The sequence below is a fragment of the Suricata suricatta genome, chromosome 7 (assembly GCF_006229205.1).
Source record: "Suricata suricatta isolate VVHF042 chromosome 7, meerkat_22Aug2017_6uvM2_HiC, whole genome shotgun sequence".
NCBI classification, from domain to species: Eukaryota; Metazoa; Chordata; class Mammalia; order Carnivora; family Herpestidae; genus Suricata; species Suricata suricatta.
The window spans coordinates 24867806-24880645 of NC_043706.1; the positions used below are offsets into that span (position 1 = coordinate 24867806).

Consider the following 12840-nt stretch of genomic DNA (forward strand, 5'->3'; position numbering starts at 1 on the left):
ATCTCGGAGCAGTTCACGGCCATGTTCCGGCGCAAGGCCTTCCTGCACTGGTACACGGGCGAGGGCATGGATGAGATGGAGTTCACCGAGGCCGAGAGCAACATGAACGACCTGGTGTCCGAGTACCAGCAGTACCAGGACGCCACGGCCGACGAACAGGGCGAGTTCGAGGAGGAGGAGGGCGAGGATGAGGCTTAAGGACTTCTCAGATAAATCGTGCATCTTTAGTGAACTTCTGTTGTCCTCAATCAAGCATGGTCTATTTGTATACTATGGTGCTCAGTTTTGCCTCTGTCAGAAATTCACACTGTTGATGTAATAATGTGGAACTCCTAAAAATTACAGTATTGTCTAAGATATCTATACTAATAAAAAAGCATGTGTCTAAAATTTTGTGGTCTATATTTTCATTTCAGGTAATTTTTATTACACTACATGCTTTTTTTTTTAACTCACTGCATTTTTTTTAATATTTGAGAGAGAGAGAGAGCACAAGTGGTGGAGGGGCAGAGAGAGAGGGAGAGGATTCCAAACAGGCACCGGGCTCAAACTGGAACAGTGAGCTCGTGACCTGAGCAGAAGTGCAGAAATCTGCAGCTTAACCAACTGAGCCACTCTGGTGCCCTTCCACTAAAAGCTTCTAAAATAGGTTTTTGGGTTTAGTAATCTTAACAAAATAGGATTTTTCTTAAGTATTTTTCAATTATAGGCTTCTCTACTCTTTTAGCAACGACAGATACAAAGACCTATTTTCCATCTTCCCTGGCCATAGGTATTAAAGTACTGAATCCAGTAAATGTGTCCAGGAGTGAATCAAGATTTAAGGACAAAGCAAACTTTCCTACCTTACTTGCTGTAGTTCCAGCAACCCTTGTGAAACTGTAGTATGAAGGGCCCTGTTCTTCTACTTTGAATAATGTAATAAACACAAGTAAAAAGATCAGTGAAAGCTTATACCTCTCAGATAAAAGGTACAGCATAAATTCAAGATTCAAGGTAACCTGAAATAAGTCATAAATACTCCAAATGCTTCATGTAAGATTTGAGAGAAGGTAAATCACAATCAGAATTTATTTTTTAAGCTAATAGTAGAATTCATAGCTTAATGTTAAAAAAATCATATCTAATTTTTGTAGCCCTTACAGCTACAAAACTTCAAGTTTGTATTTATTTATTTATTTATTTATTTATTTATTTATTTATTTATATATTTCATGGGAGTATGAGGGGAGGTAGGGCAGGATATTCCAAGCAGATGCTGTGCTGTCAAGCACAGAGCAGGATGCAGGGCTTGAACTCATGAACTATGAGATCATGACCTGAGCTGAAATCCAGAGTCAGAGCTTTAACCCCTTGAGCCACCCAGGTGCCCCAGAAGACGTTTTAATAGGTCATTATTTATACGTCTGGGAGCACCTGGCAGGAAGTAGAAAGCGAGGAGGCAGGTGAGGTGAGTTGTGACGGGGGTGTGTTTCACTGAAGCCCCACACTAAGGAATGCCCAGCTCTCAGCAGTTCTCATGGGCATTTTTATTGTAAGAAGTCTTCTACTAACTTATTGAATTCATTTGCAAAACGTAGATGCAGGTTGTGTTTGCCTTCTGGCATCAGATGCAATCTAAAAAAAAAAAAAGCTTATAATTAATGGCACACCATTTTAAACTCTTACCCTTTCTAACATTTCATGAAAATCTGAAGTGAAAAACTGCCCCTTCTTTTCAGGACTACTACTGGGGAGAAAACATAAGGTACATAATATAAACGTTCCCAGAATATAGGCTTACGGGTGAAAGCTTCTTGGGGGTTGACTTAACAGAGCACACAGATGGTATTTGGAATTTGGAACTGTATCCTGTAGCAAATGGCTTGACTAAATCTGATTGAGAGTGGGGGATGTGATGCGGTCATTACCTAGGGGGGTAAATCCATCTTAATAAGGTCGATTTTAAGAGAGAAGGTTGAGGAGATAATAAAATATGAAATGTTCAGAATCCACTGGATTGGAACAGGTGAGCTTCTTGGGGTTTCCTATAGTGAAAGCCCAAATCAGAAATCACAGCCCACACCAGCCTGCTGTTTTAGGTTCAAAAACCACACTGTCGCTTTTAGAGGACGAAGTCTGGATATCAGCCACCAGACAAAGGGCAAGTTCAGTGCTCCTTGGGATCGTGCGGGCAGCTGGAGGCGGCATCAGCACTGCTTTGTTCTGCAGCTGTCACAACATGTCGTGTGGCAAACCTCACTGTGCTCATGAGATTTATTTCAGTAAGCTTTTGGTCAAATGTGGCTGGCTGCAATTTCTTTAATAAAGACAGTCTTCCCTGAGTTCTGCATTTACTGACTACAAATGTGCAGAAATAATAAAAGTTTTAAATAAAGCTTCTAGGATATAGGCACAAGTTCAAGCTATTTTATCTACAATAACAATTGGGACATTAAAAAGGTCATATTGGGGCAAAACACTGCCTAATTCTGACCTCTCAACAACTGGGGTTGAGAGCTCAAAGAACTTCAGTGAGCACTAAGGAGGATGTGCAGGGGAAAGGAGCTGGGGAACAGCTGTCCCTGGACAATGTCGGGCCCCCTGCAACTCTACCACATTGGTTGTGAGGAAGGGGCGCCTAGATGCACATGGGGGACGATATATTGTTGGCATCGTTCTGAGGCCCCTGGGAAGGCTAACAATGCCCTTAAGCGCCGGAACACTCCAAATTTAATTTTAATGTGGTTCGGGGAAAAAAGGATGAGCCGCACCAACCCCAAAGGTAGGACCCAGTCGCCCTACACAAGGAACAAGGCTTGCAGGGATGCTCAGGGCCTCCATTTTCAGAAGGCAGAAAATAACCAACAGCAAGGACATTGAAAGGCCATAGAAGGACATGTCTAGGCTAAGCTAATTGTGTGCTAAGTGAACTCTGAAGCAGAGGGACTCTGACCTGCCAACGCTGGGCGTTTTCTTCTGTGGGTAGCCAAGCTGGTTATCACACACTCATCCCCATTTCTACAGTTTGCTCAGATTCCCAACAAGGAAGGAGACACCCGCTGTGAATCTCCTCTTCTCTAGCCTCAGTGCACCCACACTATTCCTGTGGTGATCTCTACAGGTCTCAGGGAAATAACAACTGGGCCCCTTCGTTAAGAATACGGGAGGCCTGGTTCGAGGCAGCTACCCACATTCAGAACTGCAGTGTGGCTGGCTGGCTGGGTGGGGTTATGAAAACTGCTCTTCTCCTTGATGCTTTTTGGAGGTCATTTCAAGGTCCTTAGTATATCCTCCACCTTTAGGTCTGACACAGGATTCACTAGACTTCACATGTGTGTTCCTCTTTGGGAACAGTCCCCTGGACAGGCATAAGTATGTAGCTGTCACGGCAATGCAGCAATGTACTGCCGACGGAGCTTCTCACCCAAGTAACAAAAGGAACCAATCACATGCTCCGTGTTTTCCAACAGCCACATATTCCAGGAAAACCAGTAGCAAGTCCCCCACCGTCAAACCCATAGCTCAGCTGGAAATGAAGGGGCCTCCTGCTTGCTGGGGCTGGCTCCCGCCTGCATTTGGCACATTCAGAAAAAAAGATGTGATTCTAGATCTTCTGAGCAACCGGACTGTGTCTGATCCCACAGTGTAAATTCAGTGGTGGCTTCACCTCTGCTTGGTAACACGCCTTCCAGGAGGCTCTCGCAGGTGAGGCGGCGAGGGAGAAACACGCCGGCCCCGCTGTGCACCACCCCTCCCTCCTCAGTCTAACCTTCTACGCTTCGGAGTTAAGCTGAGAGGCACGGACACCAACAGGCAGTAGGTAATGTGCGATAGCATTTGTTTTCCTTCACTTTGGATATGACAAACCTCTACATTGTATATGAACCCATAAAGTCACTGGTTAAGTCTGTGAGCATTTCTGTTTTAATCGAAAACCAAAGCAGTGGTTCTTTGTGCCTGGACCTCTTCCCCTGTGAAAACTGGACAGCAGTGTGACTCACAGGGAGGCCTTGCTCCTTTCAGGTTTTCCTTCCCAGGCCATCCGAACCTGGTTGCCAACAATATCCCCTTTCAATTCTTTATTCTCTGCTTTATTTACTTCCTTGTTTATTATGTTCTTTATTTTGAGAGACAGTGCAAGCAGGGGAGGGGCAGAGAGAGAGAGAGAGAGAGGGACAGAAGATCTGAAGCGGGCTCTGTACTGACGGCAGTGAGCCCGATGCCCGTCTCCAACTCCAGAATCATGAGATCCTGACCTGAACCGAAGTCAGAGACTCAACCGACTGAGCCACCCAAGCCCCCTCTCTGCTCCTTTTAGAAAGCCCATCAAAGGGTGATAATGAGTGGGCCACAATCCCCTTCAAGCTGGTCAAGCAGAGATGTAGAGCATGGCCTCCCAACCTCCATCTTCCCCAGCAGACTCTCCCCTCTCAGCCTGAAGGTGGGCCAGGGCCAAGTAGATGTTTGGGAAAGGCGGAAGTAGACTTCTCACTGAGAAGTTTCTTCTCTCAAATGCAACCTTGGCTCAAGCATTAGAAAGAAACAAAACCGCCTCAGAGGCTGTTTTTCTGGTAATGCCACGGTTAGCAGCAGACCCCTGGCTGTCGGGGTCTACCAGATCCACGCTCGCAACTCGTGTGCGGAGACGCAAACCTTGCCAAATCTGGGGGTTACAAGGGCCAAGTAGGGGCTTCTGACTGGACGGAGAGCTTTCTCTGGGCCACAGCTGCTTGTTCTTGGAGGTGATACCACAGGTGTACAGGCATGGGCTGTGTGGGGTCAGGACATGTCCAGTCTAGTCAAAGTGGGACCTATGCTAGCAAGTTACTTCATCTCCCGAAGCCACAATTCCTCATCTGGAAAATGGGGACAAGTAACAACATCTACCCCACAGGATTGTTCTGACCACAAAGTATATGTAAGGCTCATAGTACGGGATCTTTGAGCACACAGTGAACAAGTGTTTGCTATGATAGTCTTACTGTATTTGAATTGTACTTTACAATACGCAAAAATCCTCACAGAGGTTCTAATTACATACAGCATATTAATGAAATGCTCTGACTTGGGAGCGTAATTTATTTACATTTGGCTAACAGCTTGATTTTACAACTTGTCATGGGTAAGGCTTGTCTAGATGGGATGAGACCCCACTCTCTTTATAATGCAAAGTATTCAGCTTTGTAAGGATGAGCCTAATCCTGTTTGGAGTGGGATTTTGAGCTGACAGCTTTCCCTTCAACCACAGCGGCAGGAAGTTAGAGATGAGGCACTAGAAGGAGCACGTGGGAGAAGGAAGGTATGGGGACGTCTGGAGAAGAAGTCAGCCGGGCCGTCAGGTGAGGGCGGGCACATGTCCCCTCCTGTGCCACAGGTGGGGGTGGGTCTAGAAGTGGCGGGCAAGGCGGCAATGCCTCCTTCGGTGTCCACCCACTCCCAGGGGCCTGGCTCACTCGACCACAGAGCTAATAACCAACCTTTGTCCTCAGCATGAATCGTCACCTGGGTCAGCTCACCTCCCCCATGCTCGTGTGCATCTCCTCCTGGCCTGCACTGGAGCTCTGGGGCCACACGGCCTCTGGTGGCCAGACCTGCAGAGCCCAGGAAGCTGCAGAGAGAAGTCCCTTCCTCCCTTCCATGAGTCAGAGGACAGCACCTGGCTCACTGCCTAGACAGACTAATTACGTGCACCCTCACGGCCAGCCTGCTGGCACATCCTCCAGTGAACCTACCATAGGCCAAGACCCTGTGGAGAAGGGCCTGGACCTCTGTCCTCTCCATTGTGATGGCTGGTTTTATGTGTAAACTTGACTGAGCCATGGATGCCCAGATATTTGGTCAAACATCGTTCTGGATGTTTCTGTGAGGGTGTTTTTGGATGAGATTAACATTTAAATCATTAGAATTCAGCAAAGAGACTGTCCTCCCTGATATGGGTGGGCCACATCCAATCAGCTGGATGGCCTGAAGAGACTAAAAAGGCTGATCCTCCCCCAGATGAGGAAATTCTTCCTGCCTGCCTGCCTTCAAACTGGGACATCAGCTTTTTCTTGCCTTTGGATTCAAACTGAAACACTGGCTCTTCCTGCTCCTCAGGCCCTCAGTCACACTGGAACCACACCGTTGGCTCTCTCACATCTCCAGCTTGCTAGCTCTTCCAGCGTGCCCCCTGAACACCTCAGACTCCTCAGCGTCCATAATTTCAAGAGCCAATTTTTTACTCCATATAGGAAATCTACGTGTGTGTGTGTGTGTGTGTGTGTGTGTGTGTGTGTTATGTGTTTCCTATTCATTCTGTTTCTCTGGAGAACCCTAATACACCCACACACCTGTACTGACAATGGTGAAGTTGGATCAGGAGGCAGCTTGCCACTGACCTACTAACAAGCCACACCCCGGCTGTCTCCTAGGTCCCCTGATCACCTGCACCCACAGCAGCATTCCACCCATAGAAGTGGCGGCTACTGCATGCTGAGCTCTTAGTAAATCCTAAATGTACAAACACTTCCTCCCTCCGTTCCTCAAAAAAAAGTACTTTGAAATGACAGGTATCATCCCCGTCTTACAGGCAGGGGAACAGAGGTCCAGAAGCAGACGCACACACTTAGTGACAGCCAGCACTCAGACCTGGTCCGTCTCCTTCCCTGCCAGGGCGCGTAACCACTGCTATGAATGTTGCCAGGACCCCAACGTACCAGTTCTGCTCTCAGGCAAGACTCCATTTCTCATTTCTCCCCTTTCGTTGACACTGAATCCCAGCTCTTTGCACACTTTACCCGTCATTCTTTCCCACCTGACCTGGCTCTCTGGCCCCGGCCCCAGACCACGCAGCTGGACTCTGCACCACTCTTTTTGGGACTGAGTCACCGGTCAATGGCCCCTGTGTGCCTCTCATGTTCTCTTTCTTTCCAAGTGCACTAAGCACTTTAAAATGTACTAGGCCAGACTGGACTGGTGCTGACATGCTCGGCAGGAGGAATATTAAATTCACATGCTAATAGGTGTTAAAAAGGACCATGTGGTCTCAGAAAGATGAGTAACTGGAGGAGGAGGCCACATCCGAGTTGCTACCGGAAGTACGAGCACACCTGGCCAGGCCACAGGAGGGGCTGAGGGCTAGAGAGGGACTCCAGGCGAGGTGCTGGCCATCTGCAGCTGGGCCTGAAAATCCAGATCCGCATCTGTGCTGTCCCTGTCACTCCCAAGACTGGAGCACCTCCACAGAAACATAGGATTATGCCCTGAACTGCACCCCCTACAAATCTACATCCTAAAGTCCTAACCCCCACTACCTCAAAACGTGCCCTTATTTGGATCGATCTTTAAAGAGGCGATTAACAAGATCCAATGGGTGGGCCCCACTCCAATGTGACTGGTATTCTTATAAGAGAGATGAAGGCACAGACCCAGAGGGAAGACCATGTAAGGACATAAGTAGAACTATCTATAAGCCAAGGAAAGAAGCCTAAGAAGAAATCAACCCTGCTGGTAGATACCCTGATCTCAGACTTCCAGCCTCCAGAACTGTGAAGGAATAGATTTCTACTGTTTATACCGCCCAGCGCGTGATACTTGTCACAGCCGCCCCAGTACTGACCAGTACACAATGTAAGCACATAGGGAGCTCGGCCAGCCGTGTAGTCACATCCTCTTCTGAGCTGGCTCAGTCTCACTGCAACCCCAAAGGGTCTGATGGGCACCAACCTCTGCTCAAGACAAATCTCTGAAAGAGAGTTGGGGCTGTGCTTGAGGGTAATGCCCAAGAAGAAGCCAGCTAGCCAGGGAGGTGACGAAGGTGATGAGCGACATCGGGGCTTTTTGGTCCAGGAGGGAGGGCTGGATGAGCAGGGATGCCCAGGGGCTGGAGTGGAAGAATCAAAGGGGCAGGTGTGCTCCCCATCACTGCTATTATCAGAATAGCTCTTATTTATGTTTTATATCTCGGACTTCTGCTTCAGAGTTTATTAGGAGAAAGGGTTTAGCTGCCTAAAACCAAATTTTAAAACCACTGAACCTGAATGATCTTTAAGGCCTCTTCGCTTCCAAGGGATTCTACCATTGTTTCTCACACACACATAAAAAGAGAAACAAATTAACATAGGCAGGGAGCAGGCCTGCTGAACAAAGCTGTCCTGTCCTTCATTTGGCCTTTTTTTTTTTTTTTGATGTTTATTTATGTTTGAGAGAGAGAGAGAGAGAGGCTCTGTGCTGACTGACAGCAGAGTCCAACGTGGGGTTAGAACTCACGAACCATGAGATCATTACCTGACCTGGAGTCAGACCCTTAACCTACTGAGCCACCCCGGCGCCCCACCACGCCACTTGGACTCCTTCTGAGAGAAAGGCATTGTTTCATCTGTAGTATCTGTTGATATAATCTTTGAAGGGATAGGCTGTGTCCCTAAATTTAATTATAAACGTACCTAGCAAGATAATGAAATATTAAGTTCACTGGAAACCTGCCACTCTAACCTGCTTCCCTATTGTCAAATGGCTGAATCTCAAAGGGCTTTGGTGCTCAAGGAATCCATTTTCCTTTTGTGAGTTCCAAAATAAACCACTTGTGCTCCAGGTAAGTTCATGTTCATGTCTAAAATAAAGGGCTCTTTTAGCAGAGAAGGGTAACAGGTGTAAAATGCAAGCCAGTTTAGGACAATCATTGCCAATAACACTTTACCTTCAACTCATTTGTTCCAAAGAATACTGCTCTAAAAAAATGATCTTCCATAAAAGAGTCTACTGAAATAACATCTGAATGGGAAGGGAAAAATTTTTCCTATATTGATGTATTCTGTTGCTAGGAGATGGGTTTAGAACAGAATTCCTAAATTAAACTTTCTTGCAGGGTGACTTTTATTGAACCTGGCTCTCTGAGAGAACACACTGCATTTACCATGAGCATCAGTGTGCAAAAACCTATCATTTCTGAAGCCAGAAGACAATGAACCAGGTCAGCAAGTATATAATCCAGGCATCTTACCGTCATATTAAAATAAGAGTATGTTTATGAGAGGCAGCTGTGCTGTGGGGGAAAAGTGCTATATTAGGAGGGAAAAAAAATCTAGGATTTGTCATTTACTAGCTATGCAACCTTAGAAGATTACTTAGTATCTCTCAGCCTTGACTTTTCTCATCTATAAATGGGGACAATATTTTTTTGTAAGTTATGAAGAGTAATTAGATATTGTATATAAAATGCCTTTTAAAATATAAAGTGCTATATGGGTATAAAAATTACAGATTTATAATAATTGTATATTATTATAGAATAAGAAGCACATTCCCTACATTTAAACGTTAAGAAATCTGTTTGTTGAAATGTATCACAAAATAGTATGACTAAGAAGTAGTGGAAGGCTGTGGCACCTGGGTGGCTCAGCCATCTGAGCACCTGACTTTGGCTCTTGCGGTTTGTGAGTTCGAGCCCCACATTCAGATCCTATGTTCCCCTCTCTCTGCCCTTATCCCACTTTCACTCTTTCAAAATAAATATTTTTTTAAAAAGTAGTGGATTGCTTAAATTTTTTTTGTTTTTTATTTACTTTTGAGGGACAGAGAGATAGTGCGAGCAGGGGAGGGTCAGAGAGAGAGGGAGATACAGAATACGAAACAGGTTCCAGGCTCTGAACTAGCAGTCAGCACAGAGCCCGATGTGGGGCTTGAACCCACGAACTGTGAGATCATGACCTGAGCCAAAGCTGGACGCTTAACTGACTGAGCCACCCAGGCACCCCAGTAGTGGATTGCTTAAATCACACACAAAGATAAATTCAAAATGGATAAAGGACCTAAATGGGAGACCTAAAACTATAAAAAAAATATGGAGGAAAACGCAAGCAGTAATTTCTCTGACATGGACGTAGAAAATTCTTACTAATATGTCTCCTGAGGCAAGGGAACAAAGGCAAAAATAAACTACTGGGACTACATCAAGATAAAAATCTGCACATCAAAGGAAATGATCAACAAAACAAAAGGACAATCTACTGAATGAGAGAAGACATTTAGAAATGATATATCTGATAAAGTTAGTATCCAAAATATGTAAAAAACTTAAAACTCAGCATCCAAAAAACAAATAATCCAATTAAAAAATAAGGCAGAAGACATGAACAGACATTTCTCCCAAGAAGACATCCAGATGGCCAACAGACATGCAAAGATGCTCAACATCACTCATCATCAGGGAAATGCAAATCAAAACTACAGGGAGACAATCACTTCACACCTGTCAGAATGACTAACATCAACAACACAAGAAACAACAGGTATTGGCAAGGATGTAGAGAAAGGGGAACCCTCTTGCACTGTTGGTGGGAATGCAAACTGGTATAGCTACTCTGGAAAACAGTGTGGAGTTTCCTCAAAAAGTTAAAACGGAACTACCCTACCATCTAGTAATCACATTCCTGGGTATTTACCCCGAAGTATACAAAAACACTCATTCAAAGGGATACATGCACCCCTCTAGCAGCATTATTTACAACAGCCAAACTATGGAAGAACCCAAGTGTCCCTTCTAAAAAAAGAACAAAATCGTGCCATTTGCAAGATGGATCTAGAGAGTAGAATGCCAAGTGAAATAAGATAGAGAAAAACATATGATTTCAGTCATATGTGGTATTTAAGAGACGAGTAGTGGGGGGGAAAAGAGAGAGACAAATCAAGAAACAGATTCTTAAGGACAGAGAACAGACTGATGGTTACAGAGCGGAGGTGGGGGGGATGGGTGAAACAGGTGAAGGGGATTAAGAGGACTCTCATCATGATGAGCACTGAGTAACGTGAAGAACTGCTGAATCACTATATTGGACACCTGAAACTAATCTAAACACTGTCAACTATCCTGGAATTCAAGAAAATTAATAATAATTTTAAAAAGAAGTTGTGGAACTGTTTCTGAGTCTGCTTTCCCTGCTGGGCTCTGTGTGCACTCAGGACAGGGGCCAGCAAGGACCGTGCCAGGCAGCGCTGGTCCACAGCAGACATCAGAAATCGGCTGGTGGATGGGGCGCCTGGGTGGCTCAGTTGGTTGGGCGTCTGACTTCAGCTCAGGTCATATCTCCCCATTCCTGAGTTCAAGCCCCATGTTGGGCTCTGTGCTGACAGCTCAGAGCCTGGAGCCTGTTTCAGATTCTGTGTCTCCCTCTCTGTCTCTGCCTCTCCCCTGCTCATGCTGTCTCTCTCTCTCAAAAATAAACATTAAAAAAAATCAGCTCATGGAAGGAAAGGAGAAGAGGCGGGAGGAAAAGAGGGAGGATTTTTCTCAAGTCATTAATAAAGCCAATTCCAAAAGAATTCCATAGAATTCCAAAGACATGCAGAGTAATGACAGAATCTCTGAAATTAAAATAGTCTCTGAAGGGGTCAAGGCTCACTTGGATGTTTATTTTCTAGTGTTTGTGTTAAAAAAAAAATCAGGCCACTATCTCCCAATCATACCTCATGGAAAGGGAATACTAAATTTAGTCAACTCTAAATTTTCACCTTGATGTAAGTACCAGCAAAAGCTGGTTCCTGTGTGAGCCCAAGTACCTAAAATATAAATTTCTATCCCACACAAGAATGTATGGGATTGAAGAACAGAATTTCTGCTGACATATAATGTGGTTCTTCGATGTCCAAGGCCACTAGGCAGAGACAAGAGTGCAAAGAACAAGTTACATGTATAAGTGAGCCACCAACATGGCGTGGTGTGTGCTGGTGTTTTGTGATTCCGAATTGCAGGCTTCCCTTCCCATCTGATGGGGACATACTTAAGGCTGAAGTAACATGAAAAGTTTGTGACATAATTTTAAGTAGAAGAAAAGCAGAGTTGAATACAGAATTATATCTATGTTTAAAAATACTAGAAAGGAGAAACACATAAAAATGCTAATAACAAATGTACTTAAATGGGTGGCAAGCCACAGGCAATTTGTTTTCTTCTTTTGATTTTACAAATTTTCTTTAGTGGGCAGATAGTCCTTTTAAAAAATTTTATTTATTTAAAAAAATCTCTACACCCAACATGGCACTTGAACTCATCCCAAGATCAAATGTCACATGCTCCTCTGACTGAGCCAGCCGGGCGCCCCAGGGTCAACAGTACTTTTTAAATGATAAACTAACTTGAAAGTTCCCAAATTGTATAAAAGTGTTTTAATTAACAATGAGTGCTATAAATCTAAACCGTCTGAGCATTATAGAATTTAGTACCTATTAGTGCATTTGCCTTTGCGGCAACAATAAAATAATCCAAGATTTTCTTTCCTTTTGGTTACCCACAGATCGGGGTTCCGTGTGCTCGTGTTTCCTGGAACCCTAAATACAGCAGTACTATTTACTGACATTGGCAAGATGGGGGAGGGGTAATACCTTAAAACCCCCCAACCTTCATGTTTCCTTTCCTTACATGGCTTCTTCCACACATCTCCTAAGGCCCTGAGGCAGAGCGCTGAAGCCGAGACTGGACTTACCGTGACCCTCTCACGTGTGTGTGTATGAAGTCGGCATGGAAACGTGGGACCAGAGGATCCTTTTCCCCGTGCACAATTAAGGTGGGGCACTGAACCAGCGGCAGCAAGTGCCGGCAGATGTTCCCTGAAAGACAGAGAGCATGGAAAGTCTGCTTCAACGTGGCCATCCCACAGGTGAGTCAGAGAAACAGAGAGCTGGGGCAAATCATGCCTCTCCGGACCTCAGTGCCCGTCTGTAAAAGGGGAGGTTTGCTTTAGATGGCGTCTGAGGCGGGGCCCCTGGGGGCTCAGTCATTTGAGCGCCCGGCTTTGGCTCAGGTCATCATCTCATGGTTCATGAGTTTGAGCCCTGTGTCTGGCTCTGTGCCGACAGCTCGGAGCCTGGAGTCCGCTTTGGATT

General features: G+C 45.3%; 2 protein-coding genes across 3 annotated transcripts in view; one reads left to right on the forward strand and one right to left on the reverse strand.

Annotated features, from left to right (window-relative positions):
• LOC115296570 (tubulin beta-2B chain) overlaps positions 1-390 on the forward strand; it is a 50438-nt gene extending 50048 nt beyond the window's left edge. Inside the window, exon 4 of the mRNA XM_029945037.1 lies at positions 1-390. This exon is cut by the window's left edge and continues 185 nt beyond it. Within this exon, the coding sequence (XP_029800897.1) occupies positions 1-198 (198 nt within the window). The 3' untranslated portion in view covers positions 199-390.
• A 663-nt stretch (positions 391-1053) lies between these two features.
• Positions 1054-12840, reverse strand: part of BPHL (biphenyl hydrolase like) — a 34585-nt gene continuing 22798 nt past the window's right edge. For both annotated transcript variants that reach the window (XM_029944111.1, XM_029944113.1), the window contains 2 exons: positions 12441-12564; positions 1054-1617 (listed from right to left, as the gene is read on the reverse strand). In XM_029944111.1, the coding sequence (XP_029799971.1) occupies positions 1530-1617; positions 12441-12564 (212 nt within the window). In that variant the 3' untranslated portion in view covers positions 1054-1529. The remainder of the gene's footprint in view (positions 1618-12440; positions 12565-12840) is intronic.